Source organism: Passer domesticus, chromosome 11 (assembly GCF_036417665.1).
Source record: "Passer domesticus isolate bPasDom1 chromosome 11, bPasDom1.hap1, whole genome shotgun sequence".
NCBI classification, from domain to species: Eukaryota; Metazoa; Chordata; class Aves; order Passeriformes; family Passeridae; genus Passer; species Passer domesticus.
Window position 1 is genome coordinate 14820554 of NC_087484.1, and position 18573 is coordinate 14839126.

Genomic DNA, 18573 nt, shown 5'->3' on the forward strand with positions numbered 1-18573 from the left:
TGGAATGACAGTTCTTAATGAATAGTACATTAATGGAAAAGACTGTAGAACTTGTAATTCTAAGTTACAAGTGAAAAGCCATGGTTTACAGACCAAAATACATATAGCTTACAACCTTAAAATCAGCTTTCCAGTTGTGCATATATCTTTTATAGCACTTGATTACTCTGTTTTATGTTTTTATCTTAATCCTGTAATCAAATTCTCAATTTTCTTGTATAAACCTGTGAGGAGAGTTCATATCATGATCCTAGTGACTGACATGCTACTGTGTGCTCAGTTGCTATTGTATTGGGGCCTTCTCTTTCTAATTGATGCAAGGTGAATGATTAAACTCACAGTGAGATGTGAGAGCACAGTAGGTGTTTTAAAATAAAATCAAAAAAACCTCAGTGGTGACTCCCCCTTTGTGATGTAACCTTTCTGCTCAGAAGGCTGTTTGTACTGGTAGCTTGATGGATACAGAAAGCAAAGCAAATGCTAATACTCTGCATGTATTCATGATCCCTAGGATATGGCTTTAGCTTTAACAGTCCACACAAATTGGACATTAGTATGAAAGTGTGTTTGTAAAACTTGGAAGAATCAGAAGAGTTTAAATGTGAGAGGGGAGAGTCAGAAGCAAGTGGAAACTCTTCAGTGCATGTTTTGCATCTATTGTTTTAGCAGTATTTTAGTTGAAAAGTTCTTCAATTATTATGTTTTCTGAATATCTAAAGCAAAACAAAAATCTTTACAGGAAAGTCATCTTTTAAAATGTACTTCAGAATAAATGAACCCTGATCAGTTTAGCTTACATAAAACTTGACATTCCTGCCAAGTGCAAATTATGTAATAATGTCTGTTACTCCCATAATAAAAACATTTCATGGGGAAAATTAAATTTTACGCCTTAATATTTTGTTGGGAAAAGGAAAATCCAAATACTCAAGATTAGGTGAAACATTCCCAAGTTTACCTTGATGGAGTTTGCTGTTGTGATCTCAAGATCTAACAGTTTTATTTCACTTGCTTTTGATAGTAAACAATATCTCTTATAGTATGATAAATAAAAATTAATTACTGGAGTCTGGAGAAGATGCTGTTAATTTAATCTTTTCAGACTGTCACACTCTTAGATGGGGCACAGAAAATGTTGAATATGTACTGTCTATGTGCATTCATCTGAGTAACTGCCTAAATGAGAATAATTCAGCAGAAAGCAGAAGGAGGAAAGTTATCAAGGAAAAACAGTCATATTACTGAAGTTTTACTGTTTTGACTCTAAGTGAATTAGCATGTGGTTATCATCTGGATGGTTGAACATGGTACTTTTTTTCCACTGAGATTCAAGTTTGTGTTGAAATCCTGAAGAGAATGGGGAAGCTTTCTGGTCAGTAGTATACTTAACTCTGCCTTTACTTACTACACTTTGGCATTTCCTTGGAAGATGTTAATTTTAAAGCTTGTGGAACTTCACTTCTACTTAGTCTGTTGGGCTAAGCTTTGTGATGTTTGGGATCATGGGTTGGAATTGGAAGTCTACATTCTTCCCCATCCTCCATGGATGTTTGCAGAGCTCAACTCAAAAGCTGTCTAGGCCTGGGTTAATAGCATATGACCATGTAAACAGCAGTTCTTTAACTTTGAAACATTGAAAAATCTCAAACTACTCTACTATTAATGCTGAAAGAAACAAAGATTGGTGGTTCTTGGGCCTTCTGTATTGGTAGGATATGTGCAGTAGGGTTTTCCTGGTGGCAGCTGAGTCAAAACCCGCCTTTTTATCCAGGGAAGTGCAAGTGAGATGTCTCTTGCCTTAGAAATTATTTATACTGTCCTGTTTTAAATGCTGATGAGCATTCTCTTTTGAGTCTTGCAGATGATAATTCTGAATGGGTTTCAAAGTAAATGTGGAATATATGAAGATGTAACTAAAGTTTTAAATTTTTTCCATGGTGTATAGGATTATCTTTGTCCTTTAGTCACAACTCATACAACAAACTTCTTTTTTCATGCAGCTGAAAGCTGCTTACAAGACCTTTTACAGCTTATCTGTGTGAAACTCGTTCTGGTCTCTGACATCACAAGTTTCCTGTCTCATTTGACTGCCTTCATTGGTGGTGTGCATTTCTTCATTCCTCTTACTTCAGTGGTTACCAAACAGTTCTCAATCCTTTGAACTGGTAGATCTTGCAGCCAGAAAATAACTGGTATGGTTGAGCTTTCCTACCAAGTGGAACTGGCTGCATTCCCATTCTGAGCCCATGTGTTTCGTTTTTTTTAACTGAAGAGTAAAGATGTAAATAATCATAAGTGTATAAAGACTTAATGCTTGGGATCTGGAGGTAGATGAGTATACATCTATGTTTGAGAAGAGATCTTTGGCAGAGGTTCTAGGTCTTGTGCTTTACTCTGCTAGGTTAATGATTAAGTGAATAATTCAGTAATCTTGCACACTAAAAAGATCTGAACTTATCTGCAAAACTCAGATGTAAGATGATGTTTTATTCATTTAAAATGACTAAATAATTGTGTGCTTTGCAAAACAGTTACACTGGTAGTGATTTGTAACTGCATCAGGTGGTTGTTTTGAAATGCTGCTTTAATATGAGGAGCTGATATGGAAAAATTGGTAGCTGTAAATTAATATGTGTAAATGCTACAAAAATAAACAATATTCCACCTACAGGTCTGTATCTGTATCTTGGAATCCTGATAGCTTTCTGTTTTGACTTTCTGCTGACAGGTCACATTTAGGGCAGGCAAAGCATAAGGCACATAGCCCTCCTGAGAGTAGAAAATCTATTTCAAAGACACCCAAAGTGCAGTCTAATACTACTTCTGAGCAGTCCAAGGGACACTTTTCTAAAAGGTAATTGTGCTTCATATTCATATGTTAACCAGTGTTATCTGCACTTGAAAAACTTGTATAATTATTGAGTTACACAGAGTTCTAATAAAACGTATGACTAATGGATATTTAACTAATCTAGGTATTGCATTCACTGGATATAGTTCAGTATTTCCAGTTCTGTTTGTTTTTTTCTTTTTCTAATTCACTTACTAAGAGCATTCCATCAGTGATGGGGAGGAAATGATTTCTGCATAACTAGTCCTGGAATATTTGCAAGGTCTTTCTCCCCTTCTTCTGCTTCATGTTGGGGGAAGATTGCCCAAGGAGTTTAGAGCAATGTCCAATGTGAATTGAAATGTGCAGTAATCTAAAGTAGGCCTGTGCTCAGGGTAATCTTGGTATTGCTTGTCTGCTCTTCATATGCTTCTGCTATATACACACTGGAACAGTTTTCGATTACATAGAAGAGAATTTTGCCAGTTTTGTATGTGATTCCCTACATCAATTTAAAGATTGGTGAGAAACTATTCTTTCTTCAAGAGCCCTTCTTGAACTAGAATCCAGTTATGACTAGTTATGCATTACTGAACACTCCTTACTCTCTTGTGGAACTTATATTCTCAAACATTCAGTTAATAACTTTATGGCTTGATTTTTTTGTTTGGTTTTAATCAGTTTGACATAGATCTAAAAAAGTAAAATCTATTCAAGTTATATTTTCTTTTTTAAAAAAATGGTGTATCGTGCTTTTATTTTGCAATCTACTTAGGTTTTATGCTAGCAAATTGTGCAATGTGACTGTTTGCATCCGAGCATGTGGGGGTTTTTGTTTGTTTGCTTCAGTGTAAATTGAACAATGTTTTTTTACCTGCAGTATGCTTTACTATTAAACAATGATGACATTTATAATGCAGAATTCTTACAAGCTGTGAGGCTTCTTGAGTTCAACTCTAATGCTGTTCCTGCTTACTTCTACAGAGGCTGTAGTTCATCTGCTGTTTTAATACCACAACAAGAAGATCCAGAGAGAGTCAATACTTCAGAAAAGCAAAAAACGGGGCAAGTGCCTAAGAAAGACAATTCTAGAGGAGTTAAACGCAGTGCTAGTCCAGATTACAGGAGGACCAATTCTCCTAGCTCTGCTAAAAAACCCAAAGCACTTCAACACACTGAAACTTCCTCAGAAACTAACAAGCCACATACTAAATCTAAGAGAAGACACTCAGACCAAGAGCAGCCCAAGTCTACACAATTGCCATCAACAAGCAAGGCTCACACGAGAAAGGGTGGAGCTGCTGGTAGCTCCCGAAGTCAGAAAAGGAAAAGGACAGAGAATCTGTCTTGTATAGAGAGTGGGTCATCAGTTGAATCAACTGGCACTGAAGAAAAGTCAGCAAAAGTCTCCAAGCTGGCTTCAAAATCGGTGACCTCAGCCAAAGCTGGGTGTAGCACCATCACTGATTCTTCTTCTTCAGCTTCCACCTCCTCCTCCTCCTCTGCTGTTGCCTCTGCTTCTTCTACTGTTCCTCAGGGTGCCAGAGTGAAACAGGGAAAGGACCAGAGTAAGGCTAGACGTTCCCGTTCTGCATCCAGCCCCAGTCCAAGAAGGAGTAGCAGGGACAAAGAACCAAGTAAAACAGGTGGCTCTTCAAAGTTTGACTGGGCTGCTCGATTTAGCCCAAAAGTCAGTCTCCCTAAAACAAAACTGTCTCTACCAGGCTCTTCCAAGTCGGAGACATCAAAACCTGGACCTTCAGGACTACAGGCTAAGCTAGCAAGTAAGTAATTCTTTTCTGGAAGAATAAACACATATTTTAAAATCAAGTCTTTTAAACAAATGCTTCTGTTTTTTCAAGCTGCTTGTGGTGTTCCTAGAAAAATTAACTTTTAGTATGTTCTGCTGAGTAAAGTAAAGCTGTGGCTGAAATTATTGACAGCTAAAGCAGACAATTTAAGTTCAGTCAGTGTTCTGTGAATTTAAGTTGCTTCTGTGTCTAACAAATCAATTCTAAAAATAAAATACATGCAAAGTAATTGGATGTTGTGATGGAGGCATATATGTTATAAAACACTCTTGACTATATTCCTTTTGTCAGATTTTTATTCCCCCTCATTTTCTTAAGTCTTCTGTTTGGAAGTGGGAATGATAAATGCTGGAAAACAAATAGTTCATATGTGGTATGTTCTCTGAGACTTACTTCCCTGCTTCCTCCTTATTGTGAGAAACTTATGTTTAAAAACTGTAGTCTTGTAAAGCTGGTGTACATAGTGCTGGGGATATTAGTCAGTTTATCTTCTAAGTTGTTCTTAAAAAGTATGGCTTCTCTCTGCTGCTGAGTTGGAATAGCAGCTACAGTTCCTGAACATGATCATTGAGAACTGCAGGCTGTTTCCAAGCAGAGCACCTGCTTGCTAGTATGCAGATATGCTTGTAGCTCTGTCTTGAACACTTTAAAGAAATATGTGTTTTACTGTCTTTGTGTACTGAATGGTTTATTTACTGCATGCATTCTCTAAAGCTTGATGGAAGAGGTTGGATTCCTAAGCTTGCTCACTGTTGTTCCTTTACTTAGGCATCACGAGTAGCTTGTCCAAACAGGGACACCTCCATAGCTAATAGTAATGCTGAAAGTAGGTGAAATAATCAAAAGCAACTGGCTGTCTCTGTGTAATCAACATAGGTCAATTAAATTTACAGGTGTGTTTTGGCTAATGTGCATGACTGGAGTATTGATTCTGGAATGACCTAACAGATGAAGAATTGCATTTGGGGAAGAGAGAGGAGTTATTTGTTTTACAGCAAAGTTTTATGGGTTTTTTTTCCCTACATGCTCTGTGATTCAAGGCTACCAGATGAATTCCAGAATCAAAACTCTGAATTTGCATGGGGTGGAAGGAAAGGGAAGTGAGTAGAAGTCCAGGATCAATGGGAATGACCAGCAGGTTCTGAGATAAGTCAGGCTACAGGCAATGAAGAAAGGCAACAGGAAGGAAAAAGGATTTACCTCCAACAAGTGAACAAGAAGATGAAGGCAGAGAGTAATTCATGCGATACGTTACAAAAATTCTTGGAGGAGTGAGAAGGACAGGGGTGGAATAGCACAATGTAAAGGGCTGTGTGTGCATGTCTTGTGTACCTTGAGAAAATAGCATTGAGAATGTGAATCTAAACTGTTACTGCAAAGACTGAACTGAGGAAAGATACTATGACTTAGCTCTTCTATGACCTGAAAGTTAAAGGGTTTTTTTTGCTAGAAGATGCTGAAATATGAGACAAAATCAAGTTGGTGGGGACTGTAGATGTGTGTGTATAAAATGTCACTGCTAAGGGGCACCAAGCATGGTGAGAGATATTTCTACATGTGATGGATTACCAAGTTATTTTTTATAGATGACATTTCAATTTGAGGGAGGGGAAAAGTACTAACAGGTGATATTAGGAAATCTAAAATGTCTAATGCCTCTTTACCATAGATTGCAGCAAAACATACTCCAGTAAATATCATTGATCACCAAATATCACTGTAAGAGCCTAACCTAGAACAGAAGACTTAAACTATGATATTTTCAAACAGTCTCAGCCTTTCAAATAGTGCTCTCTGACCACAGTTTGAGGTGATCTTGGAATCAATAATAACTACTGCTAGCTTAGTCTTTTTGAAAAAGAGAGTGTGTGTGACATGCACTTAAAAAATATTTGGAAAATTTTGAAGTATTTTAACAAAATACACATTTTGCATAATGCTGAGAAGTGTCATGAAAATATGAGAAAAATAAACCACTAGGGTAGGTTTTTGAGAAAGAATGGGCAAGTTCAAATTTGTTTTCTATAGCAGACCAGTAATCTTAGAGGATAATAGAGCACAAGAAAGTGATGTCTCACACAAATATTAACACTGGGGTTTTCTAAAGCAGGAAGGCAAAGAGTGATCTAGATGAAATGGAGGTGTCCACCCTTCTACCTGGAAACAAATCCTTAGAAGTCATAGTAATTCTGTATAGAAACAAAAAGCTTTAACTTGATTGGCTTTTATAGGTGTGTATGTTATGAAACATGTTTGGAGAAGTCTGAAATAGGGCTTATAGAATTAGTGGAAGATAAACAAAAAAAGCAAACATAACTGCAATAAAGTCAGGAAAATTGTAGGTGGAAGTGGCTCAAGGAAAATAAGTGTGAGGAGAGGGGGGATTATTCAGGCTGACATAAAATCATAGAGTGGTTTGGTTGAAAGGGATCTTAATTCCAAACCCCCTGCCACAGGCAGGGCTGCCTTCTACTACACCAGATTCTCAAAGCCCCATCTGGTAAGTCCTGTCTATATAAATGCAATGCTGTTCCCTTCTGGAGATGATGCAGTTCAAGGAGTACAAGAATCATTTTTAGGGGTTGTGATCTTTGAATGAAAAATTAGAGCAGCTGATTTGACTGAAGAGAAGAATGAGGACAAACATGGTTGCCATCTTTGCAGAAGTTTTTCACGTGCTGAAGGAGAATGAGGAGAATACCCTGAGGTTTCTTGTCCAGTCCTCCTGCATAGCTAAATAGGTGTTAAATCCAGAGTGTTAAGCTCTACATAGCAGACTCCATAACAGAGCAGTGACATCACTAAGTAACAACTAAAGAATGTGTTTGAATAATAAAAACAGGCTACACTAAAGTTCTTCACATCTATTTGAGTAGTTGAATATTTCTTCATGGAGGAAAGGGGGAAGAGAGGAAGAAAGCAAATTTCTCATTTTGTTCTCGTGACTTGCCTATTTTCACATCCCTTCCAGGCCATATCTGTTGGAGGGGCTTTTAAAATATTGCAAATTGGGTCATGTTACTGATTATGTAACAGCATAAAATCAAGCTCAATTATGTTTCCATTATTGGGGAAATCTTTGCTGTCCTTTGTGTATTGTCTTGTGGCCCCTAAGTAGGAAGATGCTGGCAGCAATGGCGTGGGGCAGTGCTAAGAGCAGGGTAATTCAGGATAGCTGTCCCTGCCTGGGAAGTCTCTACCTAATATTTGGAGATTTGGAGAGTTAGGGTGGTTATTGATGTATGCAGTGAAAAGCCATGTGAACCTAAAGACAGAGTGTGTGAATGGTATGCAACTCCTGCCTTTGAGGGATTTGGCAGTGGTGAGGGAGAAAAAAGTCAGAAGATAGCTCTGAATCAGTTTATTTGGGATTGTGGGTACTGTGCTGTCTGGGGTGATGGTAGTTAGAGCCTTGGAATTGTGGATTTGGGATTGAGGCAGTCAGATGGCTAGCTTGGAGATACTTTGTTTAATTGTGGTGACAGACAGCCTGTGGGGCTTTAATAAGAGTTGGGGATGTCTGGGTTGGTGTTGAGGGAGGGTAATAGTGGAATATTACAAGGGCAGGAGGCTGTCTTGCCTTCCCCTGCTGGGGCTCTTGTTATCCTATCTCAACTAGTGAGAAGAACAGCCTCACACAGGAGCCAATCTGAAGACTAAAATTCCAGTCCTAACAAGTAAATTATTGCTGATTGCCGTTCTGAACTGTACATGAAGGGCTTTTTAGGTTATGAACTGTGAAAGTTTGTCTAACTTTGTTTTGACTTGGGTAATACATTCAGGCTTAATTAGTGATTGCAGTACAGCTGCATTCAGAACTTTTATTTTGCACAACAAAATCTTCCTTAAAAAATGCTGACAAGTAAACACACTTAAATGTGAAGTTAAGATTTTTCAGTTTGATTTGTTGGGCTGTGCTATTTCAGGTTTAGCCTGTTTGAATGTATTTTCCTTCTGACTCATAAACATGAGTGCTTTGCATGCAAAATAGGATGATGTCAGGGCATAAGCAATAAATGTCTGCCATAAGAAAGCCTGTGCTTCTGCTTTAATTCTGACGTTTACTTCTGAAGTTTTTGCAGGTGCTGAATATAAGATGCTTAAACCTGATTTTCTTTGAGGGTTTGGATTAGAGATCATTTAGGTAGACTTGACACCCACACATCTATGGGCCCTGATAGGATGCACCTACAAGTGTTGAAGGAGCTGGCAGATGTTACTGCTAAGCCATTCTCCATCATCTTTGAAAGGTCATGGAGAACAGCAGAGATGCTTGAGGAAAGCCATTGTCACTTCAGAAAGGGCAAGGAAAAGGAGCCAGGGAACTGTAGTCTGGTCAGCCTCACCTCTATCCCTGGAAAGATGACGGAAGAACTTATCACATTGTCATCTGTTAGCATGTGAAGTAAAAGAAGGTTATCATAGTAGTCAACATGGATTCACTGAGGGGAAATAATGCTTAACTAGTCTAATAGTCTGCTGTGATGGAATAGCTGGCTGAGTAGATGAAGGGAGAGCAGTGGATAGCTGTCTTGACTTCAGCAAGGCTTTTGACTCTGTCTCCTGTAGCATCCTCCTAGCTTGGGAAGTGTGGGTGAGGTGAACGACCATGGACTAGGTTGAGAACTGACGGAATGGCAGAGTTCAGAGGTTGTGATCAGCGATGCAGTGTCCAGTCGGAGGCCTGTAGCTGGCAGCGAGTCAATATTGGGTTCAGTCCTGTCCTGCTGGTTCATCAATGACCTGGATAAGGAGACAGCGTGCACCCTCAGCCAGTCTGATGATACAAAAGTGAGAGGTGTGGCTGATACACCAGAGACTGTTTTGCCATTCAGCTGAAGCTGGAGAAGCTGCAGAGTTGGGTGGAGAGGAACCTAATGAAGTTCAAAGGCAAGTGCAGGGTCACACATCAGTGCAGGTTAGGAGCTGACCTGCTGAAAAGCAGCTCTGGTGAGAAGGACCTGGGGGCCCTGGTGGAGAACAGGCAGTGCATGAGCCAGCAGTGAGCTCTTGTGGCTAAGAAGGCAAACAAAGTTCTGGGACACATTAGGAAGAGCACTTGTAACAGCTCAATGAAGTTGATCCTGCTGCTCTACTCTGCCTTGGTGAGGCCTCACAGCGAGTGCTGTGTCCAGTTCTGGTCTCCCCAGTTCAAGGAAGACAAGGAACTACTGAAGGTCCAGTGGAGGGCTGTGAAGGTAATGAGGGGACTTGGAGCATCTCTCGTGAGGAAAGGCTGAGATATCTCTGCCTGTTTAGCCTGGAGAAAAGATGACTTACCAATGCATACAAATACTTCAGAGGTGGTTGTCAAGAGATTGGGGCCAGACTTTTTCCAGTGATGCCCAGCACCAGGACAAACAGCAGATTACACAAACTGAATACAGGAAGTTCCAGTGAATAAGGGGAAAAAACTCTTTGAGGGTGGCAAAGCATTAGAACAGGCTGCCCAGAGAGACAGTGGAGTCTGCTTTTCTGGAGATACTCAAAATGTGCCTGGACATGACCAGTGAACCTGCTGTAGCAGTGGGGTTGGATGCTCTCTGAAGGTTGCTTCAGCCCCAACCTTCCTGTGAGTCTGTGACAATTGCTGTATGTATTACAGAAATAGTAATAAAGTAAACTGACTAAGCCGAGTAAACAACTTCTGGAGATGAGCATCACACCAGTTCCCCTGAGAGCCCTTGCTATCTGTGACAGCGTGACTGGTGCTTTCCTCTATCAGGCTTACACAGGGCATCTTTCATCTCATTTTCCTGAACACTGGTTGTGCTCTCTTTGCTGGTGAATACTTGCCACTTTCAGCCTCCTGCAACTCCTAAAGACACAGGACTAACCTTCAGTTTGGCGGCTGTGCTGGCTATCCCAAATTTGAATGACTATGTGAGTGAAAGGAAGAAGGCTCAGTCTGAAGAGATTAGCAGTGCTAAAGTTATGGTATTGGGAAGACTGGAAGGATTTGCAGAAGATACAGGTGGTAAGAGTAAGATTGACCTAAAGTTGGTTAAGAAGGCTTCTTAAGGGCAGAGTGGCATTGAACAGCAGGAAGGGAACATGCTGTGAGAAGACTTTCTTTGCTTTCTCTTTTAGCCTTTAAAATAAATAGAGGCAGGTGGAAGCTCAGTTGTACCCTGGTAGATGCCCAGAGACAGAAAAGTAAAGACTTGGGAAAAGAAAAACATAGGAAGATCTTCTGACAAGTAGAACATTCTTGAGCAGCCGGAGAAAATGTGCTCGGCATTTCTGGATGCTCAAGGTTTGATGTATTCTGAAGCTCACCCACCAAGCAGTAACTGGGTAACTGTATATTCTCTACAGCCCTCTGAAATAGTTCAGTTTAAAGAGATGGCTCAGCTAATTTAATGCCACTTATGGAAGAGGACAACCCGTTTTATTCCATCTTTGCCCTGCTGCTTGATGGTGTTTGTGTTCATCTGACCCTTTAGCAAGCTCAGCTCACCAAACTGGCAGAATACTAAAAGAACAAAGTGTGTGTCAGATGTGTACTTGGGACATCTGGGATTGATTTGGGGAAAATAAGAGATGGATGGGCCATACTTTTAAACAACAGTAAGCTGTTAAGCTGGCTCTGCTGCTTTGTGAAACCCTTGCCCTTAGCAGAAATCCTATTTTGATACAAGCTAAGTCAGCCTTCACTTACAGTGAATGTGTGGTGTCTCATATTAGCCTGTTACTAAGCTAATATGAAATTACCTAATTTAGGTTTGACTACTTGAAAATGATTACCCACAGATTTGAAGTAGTAAATGATGTGCTGACAAAAAGGACAAAAATGTGCCTTTTTTCCCCCCTGTGAACTCTACTGTATCGAGGTGATTATTTTGTTCTTCTAATGTAAAGCAAAAATGCATTTCCCTTAGAATTTTACTATAGTGTTAACAGGTACTGAGTAACCTAGTTTTCCATATATGTTATATATGAGAAAGTGTATCTCTGAACTCAGTGGGGCAAACAGATTTTACCTGTGGCATAGTACAGTGCTATACCTGGTGCCAGTTGATGAATGCATTTTCTACTGTAAAATAAAACCAGTTATGAGGGAAATGTTGATGTATCATTGTACTTCTGAGTACTTGAGAAATGTAGCTATGGCATGGGATCCTGCTGCAACCATTTTAAATGAGTTTTGTCTTGTATCTCTACCTTACAACACATTTTCTCCTGTCACACCTGTCCTGTTCTCCTCCCCCCCCAGTATTACATATACTGTATGTAAGTAAGGTTTGAGTCATTGTGTAGTGCTAACTTCAACTTACAGTTTTGGTTTCAAAGCATTTGTAGTAAAAATGCAGCTACTTTTTCAATACTCAAAAGTTGCATGTGTTCTATATGTACAGACCATGTGGAAATTCAAGTGACTGGCCTGCTTCAGTTCAGTGCTTGGTGGCTTTTAATTACAGAACATTGCTATTTTCTTAAGTTTGCCAGATTTCTGGAGTTGCTACGCCAAGTGTGTGGTAAATACCTGAATATCAGGTTAACCTTCATCTGCACGGATCTTTACTGCACACAGCGTTGTGTTTCTGGGTCAAATATGCTGTGGTGTTTGAAAGGTCACAATATTGGCCAGATCAGTAGTAGTTTTATAGGTCACTTTTCCTTTTCTGTTAATTTTCCAGTCAGAGGCTGCATAGTTATAATTTCATCCTTCAGTACCACAACCCTACATTCCTGGAATGTTTTAGGATTAAGGAACTAGGAGCTAGTTTGATAACTTCTGAACTCAAATGCATTGCATGTTTAACTATTTTTATTTCTGCTTTGTTGCCAGAAGAGGGAGCAGTGATCTAACTTATTTTTCAAAATTGTTTACATCTGTTCTAGTAGTATGTCTGAATTCAATGTTATGTTATGATGATCTCTTCTATTATATTTATTTGTTGTGGAGTATGTGGATGGGGTCACTGCAATGTCAAACTGGGCTTGATAAAAATTTTTTATTTTTATCCTAAAATATCCGTTTGTGCTTTGGAAGCTGCCATTGGATATTTCAACCTGATACTAAGCCTGCTGAGAATCACCTGAGAATGTTATATTGCATGGGTTTTTTGTGTGTTTAACCTGCTTCTGTGGTGGGATGTTACAAGAACAATGGCTTTGTCACTTAGAGCAAGTTATCAATTGGTTCAGTTTTCAACCATGAAAATGCTTGTAAATTAATCACTGGAACTCCTTTTCCAAAGCTGTGAGGATGTGCTTGCTTATTCACACATCAAGGATGGCCTTATGACAGTAAGAGGGGCTGAAGGGCTGTAGTTGAAATAGGAACACAAATAATACATGGGATGATAGGTCTCAGCACTGACAGTGCTTAACTCCTGGAGGAGAGCATGGTTCTGATTGAAGAGGTTTTTTTTTGAGCCAGATTAGTGTGAATAAAACTGACTAAAATTTGAGATTGCAACCACTACTGCCTCCCATTACTGCAACTCTCTTGAAATATAGTTGCTTTTTTTTTTCTGTGTAAGGCTAAAGCATCTTTTAATTGTTGGAAAGTAGAAATAATACACTTGTATCCTATAATGTGATACCTGTTTAGTATGAGACAGATGATCTATAGCTGTGGTATATAGTTTAGTAAAAGGTGCCTACATAAAAACTTGAGTTTAGTATTACTTAGGTTCAGACATTTACTTTTATTCATTGACTTTTCTTTTATTGGTATAGTATAAGCTGACTTATTGTGGTTCTTATGTAGAAGCTGTTCTTCTACATGGAGGTTTCCTCTACACAAAAGTTTAATTTCTTTTTAGAACTGCTGTGTATTTAAAAACTGATTTATTTTCAATTCTTTATATATTGCATAGGTCTAAGAAAATCTACAAAGAAGCGCAGTGAATCACCACCTGCTGAGCTCCCCAGTTTACGGCGGAGCACACGGCAAAAGACCACGGGCTCCTGTGCTAGCACCAGGTAAAACTTAGAGAAATGAAACTTGATTACTACAGTGAGTTGGTATTCATGTCATTTCCATGCATGACAGTTGGCCTTGGCTGTCTCTGACTTGGCTGTTGTAAAAGTAGCTGTAGCTTTTCAGGCCTGCTGGATTGCTCATGGATAGCACATAGAATTTGTCACCATCAGACTTCCAGTAAGTCCCTCAGCTGTGGAGGTGGAGGAAGAGAAACAGCTAAAGCCACTATCACAAACTTCAGTAATCCTGTCCTTAGAAAGGTCTTCTAGAAGACAGACAGTAGTGCTTAACTACTGTCTGTCATGAATAGTGAAATAGATAATTGTTTTGAAAAATAAGACTTCATGGTACCACACAGGAGTCAGTTTTAATAGGGTACACTGTTAAGCTGACTCAGCTTGTCAGCAGTTTTGTCTGAACTGCATCTAAGTACTTAATAATGTACTTCTTGGTAGTAGAAGTAGGAGGAGAAGTAGTCCTGAATTAGTAATTTTAAACAGCTGGTAGATTAAATGGGAGGGGAGATTTAAATATCCTGTGATGCAATAAACTTTCTAGTTGCATATATTGTGGGACTAGATGTAGGAAGCCTTAACAAGCTTTATTTTTGTTCTTATGCCTAGACTGTTTAGTACTTCTAGCACATCCTCTTTTCCCTCTTCCACACTATTAAAAAACCACTTCTGAAGTCTTGATTTTGTTGTCAAGTGCGTATTTGAATTTGACTGTTTACTTTGAAGGCAAGTGTATTTCTAGTGATGAAGGCTGTAGTGTTTAAAAACTGCAAATCTAAATGGGCTCATCCTCTCAAACTTGTTCTGACTGAAAACCGAGTTGAATGTCAGAGTCCTCTTCTTGCTTTCAGTAGTTCAGAACTTCCTCTAAAGATGATTACTCAATCATTTGCCTTCTCAAATGTATATATGATTTATAACTAACAGTCACTTTTAGCTTGCTGATTTTCCCTGTCTTATTTTAGTAGACTGCCTGGTCTTGAAATGTTTAATGTAAGGACCTGTCTGTAATGCCTTAGTGTAAACAAATCACTGCCATGTTGCAGGGTAGGGAGTGCACAGAAAGGTTGGATAATTTTATGAAGATTGATTCTTTCACAAATTGCTCATTTGTGCAGTGTTGTGGCAGTGATGTACATAAACATTATGTAGTCTTTAGTAGACTTGCATTAATAAATCTGTTATCTTAGTTCACAAGGTCTGAAACTGTTTTTTGAACCTTTAGTCGGCGGGGCTCTGGCCTGGGCAAAAGAGGAGCAGCTGAAGCTCGCCGACAGGAGAAGATGGCTGATCCTGACAACAACCAGGATGGAGTTAACTCTTCAGCTGCACGGACAGATGAGCCTCCCCAGGGAGCTGCAGGTAAAAAGGAATTCCAACTGAAGAATTTTTAGCATAGTTGCTAGTATAAAATTCTTTTTTTTTTTTTTTTTTGCCATTTGGTACATGTTTCAGGTATGCTTTTTTGTAATATCCAAACTATATCCAGTAATCCAGATATTAGCTTTTAAGCTTCTGCTACTTTTAAAAAAAGTAACTTCAGCTGGTGCTGCATAAATATCATCAGCTGAAAAGACATCAAACTTCAGAATACAGAAGGCATGCATTACCTGTAAAAACACTATTGAAACTACTCAAATATTCTACAGCTTTTTATTGAAATTGCAAGCATGTGTGTACTGGAGAAATTTGTGACCAGTTGAATACTGTTAGTTGCACAGTTCTGTTAGATGTTAAAATTATCATTTGGTCCTAATTAGTGAGTTTGAAAGAACTATGCAGTAATTATGCTGAATGGTAGACAATACTAAACATTCTATGCTTAAAGGTGGCTATATCAGTACAGAAAGTAGTAATGGAAGTATTATAGCATAATACTCAACTAAGAAAGGTATACATTTATTAAGAATACAGGTAAATCTGTCTGAAACTTAATTTTATGAACTACGCTGTATTTTTATTTCATTATCCTGTGTTGATAAAGCCATCCTGTTCAGCTTTTGGAAAGTACTAGTTCTCTGTATTAAATTGAAAGTTTTACAGGAATTTGCTGGTGGAAGCACTAAATGCAGAGTGTGCTTTTGATGGTGGAGCTTTTTTGGATTTTGGGGCTTTAAAGACTCTGTAACTTGTATTAATCTCTTCTTGTTCCTTTAGCTTCTAGTTCTGTTGCTGGAGCTGTAGGTATGACAACTTCTGGAGAAAGTGAGTCAGATGATTCTGAGATGGGAAGACTACAAGGTATAAAAGTTGTCACTAATTTATGTTTTTGGTTGTTAGCCTATAAATAACCATACCTACACAAATTCTGTATGGCATTCAAGTGGGAAGGCTGTGTTTTGTTTCATTGTCTGAATGTGTTTCTGCTCACAGTAATTCTGAAGTAAGGGTTTACAAGCCTTAATTCAGAAAAGATGCAAGGAGTCTGGAGCGGGGGGTGGGATATTGTCTTTATTCATTTAAGTGGTGTGTAATACCCTACTACTGATGATTTTCTAGGAGGAGGTGGGAGGGAGAGAACTGAGAACTCGGTCCTATTAAGTGTGTAAGCCCAAATATGAAAATATTCTTTGTAAGCATGTTTTAAGTTTGGAGGGTAGGTTAGGCCTACTATACTCTGCCTGCTTCTGGATAATGTTTTTTTTTTTTGTGCTTGTCATTGATACCCATGTTGCTGTAAGCTTTGACCAAAAAAAGTCTGAATGTTCTTAAAATGCTTGCTTTTGTGCTTGGGCTAAAGGAGTCTGGTCTCTCAAAACCAGAGCGTATGACAGGTATAAACTCAGTATGCATGTCCTGCAACTGGTCTAATGATTTTGCTACTACATTGCAGGAAGTCCTGAGATCATGATCTCCCTTGCAAATGACAGGTTTTTGTTAATCTGTATATTTAATGTGGGAGTGCTGTCAGTATCAGTTCACTTGCTTGTAGTTATCAGTAAGTACAGCTATGCATTAGAAACATTGGGCTAAATTGGTTTTCACTATTCATTATTTTTATTATCAGCAGTAGTCATGGTTGCTACAATAAAAATCAGAATCACCCACTTAGTTTAGCTTAAGTAACAGTACTATAAAGTGTTGAAAATCAATCAAACAAGAAACCCGCTAATACTTACCAGACTTCTTCCCTCTCCTCCTATCAGCAAATAAAGCTGTTGAATCTGTTTTTCAGTGACATTTTTTTCAGAGTAGTAGTGCCTGCAGGTCCTGAAAACACGAAGATAAGCTTAACCTATCCTGTGTAGTTTGAGTTCAGATTTGAAATTACAGCCTGATGTATCTGCTGCTCTGGCTCTAGGCTTGTAGCAGTTGAATAGATTACTTTTGTGAAATACACAGCTATGCAAACTCAGCGGGTGACTTTGTAAAGGACCATACTGCTCTAACATAAAAATGAGTCACTTGTTCCTTTAAGGTCATCTTTTTGGTGTTTTTTCAAAATCCAGGTAGCTGCAGTCATCTAATCCTAACTCTTAAAAGTATCAACATTCTAGTAGTCTTAAATGATAACATCACGGAATTTAAGCTTTTAAAAATATACGTAGAAGCTTTGACAATGGCTGTTATCCTCTGTTTGCTTTTAGCTCTATTAGAGGCTAGGGGTCTTCCTCCTCACCTGTTTGGCCCTCTTGGTCCTCGGATGTCGCAGCTCTTCCACAGGACAATTGGAAGTGGAGCTAGTAAGCAAAGTTTGTCTAATTTGACTTAATTCTTTCCACTTCCAGACTAGTAGAATTCAGCCAATAGTAAATCTAATATTTGTATTAGCTTCATAGTTTAATATAGCATTTTACATGTTGGAGACTTGTATGTCATGATAGTGCTAGACCACTTGTCAACAATTTTAATTTGCTTGTCTTCCTTTAAGGAAGAAAATTTTGCCTTAGCTGTATTTCTTTGCTTTTCTTTTTTGGGGCATCTTAATGTTCCTTCCTAGGTGGGGAAGGGAGGGTTCTTGCCTTTTCACCCCTTCCTTATCTTTTTCTTTTGCATGATGGGCTGCTTAACAAAAGACCTCTCCAACCCCTTGGGTTTTTTGCTAGCTTTAAACACGTGCTTAAGCTAGCTTTAAAACAACTAGTAGATGTCAGTTCTAAGTTACATTGGTTTTAGTGTCAAGAGTGTCTTAGGTTTTGGACAGAATGGATTTCCTTCAGACGTGTCAGAATGTGGGTCCTTAGACTTGTTGCACCAGGTCTGCGCTATGCAGCTGGATGAGATGTGCACCTTCCAGTCCAGGTCTGGCTTCCCAGGAGAGCCAGAGGCAGCCTGTTACACTGCATGCCAAGAAGAGGATGGGGTCTCATGGGTGCTCCATGTGCTGTATTAACTGGGGGGTGTTGTAAAGTCCTCTGCTGCACAAAGGTTGGGATGGTTGGGGTTCTGGCACCTGCTGTAGGTTGGCAAGATGGCTGTGCTGAGCAGTGTGGCGGACTCCCTGTGCTGACCAGTCTGCACTGGAAAGGCAGCCAAGAGTGAGATTTTTGTCTCCCTTCCCTATTCCCCCTTTCTGTGACAGGGAAAGGAAATGAAACTACAAATACAGAGGAAAACAAACTATCTCTGGTCTTCCACTCTGGCAGAAGTATAGCATAACAGTTCTCTTGAACATTTTCTAATATCTTTTTTCCTAAATTTTTTCCTGGATATCTAGGTTCCAAAGCTCAACAGCTTTTACAAGGTCTCCAAGCCACTGATGAAAGTCAGCAACTACAGGCAGTGATTGAGATGTGCCAGCTGTTGGTTATGGGAAATGAAGAAACATTAGGAGGATTTCCAGTCAAGAGTGTTGTACCAGCTTTGGTAAAGATTTAATCTCAGATCTCTGTTGGAGGATATAACATTTCACTCAATGTCTTGATTACATTAAATCATCACTATTTATATTGTCTTCTTAGTGTATGTATCTTTCTTATTATTTGGTATAGAGGGGATGTTTTGCTTAATTTTGATAGTCCTATTAATTTTTTAATAGCTCAA

General features: G+C 39.0%; 1 protein-coding gene across 11 annotated transcripts in view; it reads left to right on the forward strand.

The window, feature by feature from the left end:
* Window positions 1-18573, forward strand: part of TRIP12 (thyroid hormone receptor interactor 12) — a 77716-nt gene that overhangs the window by 31120 nt on the left and 28023 nt on the right. For 7 of the 11 annotated variants that reach the window (XR_010346319.1, XR_010346318.1, XM_064385861.1 and 4 more), the window contains 7 exons: window positions 2729-2854; window positions 3815-4614; window positions 13470-13575; window positions 14816-14952; window positions 15748-15831; window positions 17178-17273; window positions 18248-18396. Coding sequence is in view for 9 of the 11 variants with exons in the window: in XM_064385861.1 (XP_064241931.1) it covers window positions 2729-2854; window positions 3815-4614; window positions 13470-13575; window positions 14816-14952; window positions 15748-15831; window positions 17178-17273; window positions 18248-18396 (1498 nt within the window). In the remaining 2 variants the exon portion in view is untranslated. The remainder of the gene's footprint in view (window positions 1-2728; window positions 2855-3814; window positions 4615-13469; window positions 13576-14815; window positions 14953-15747; window positions 15832-17177; window positions 17274-18247; window positions 18397-18573) is intronic. The other 4 variants (XM_064385865.1, XM_064385866.1, XM_064385863.1 and 1 more) reach the window with 3 other exon arrangements.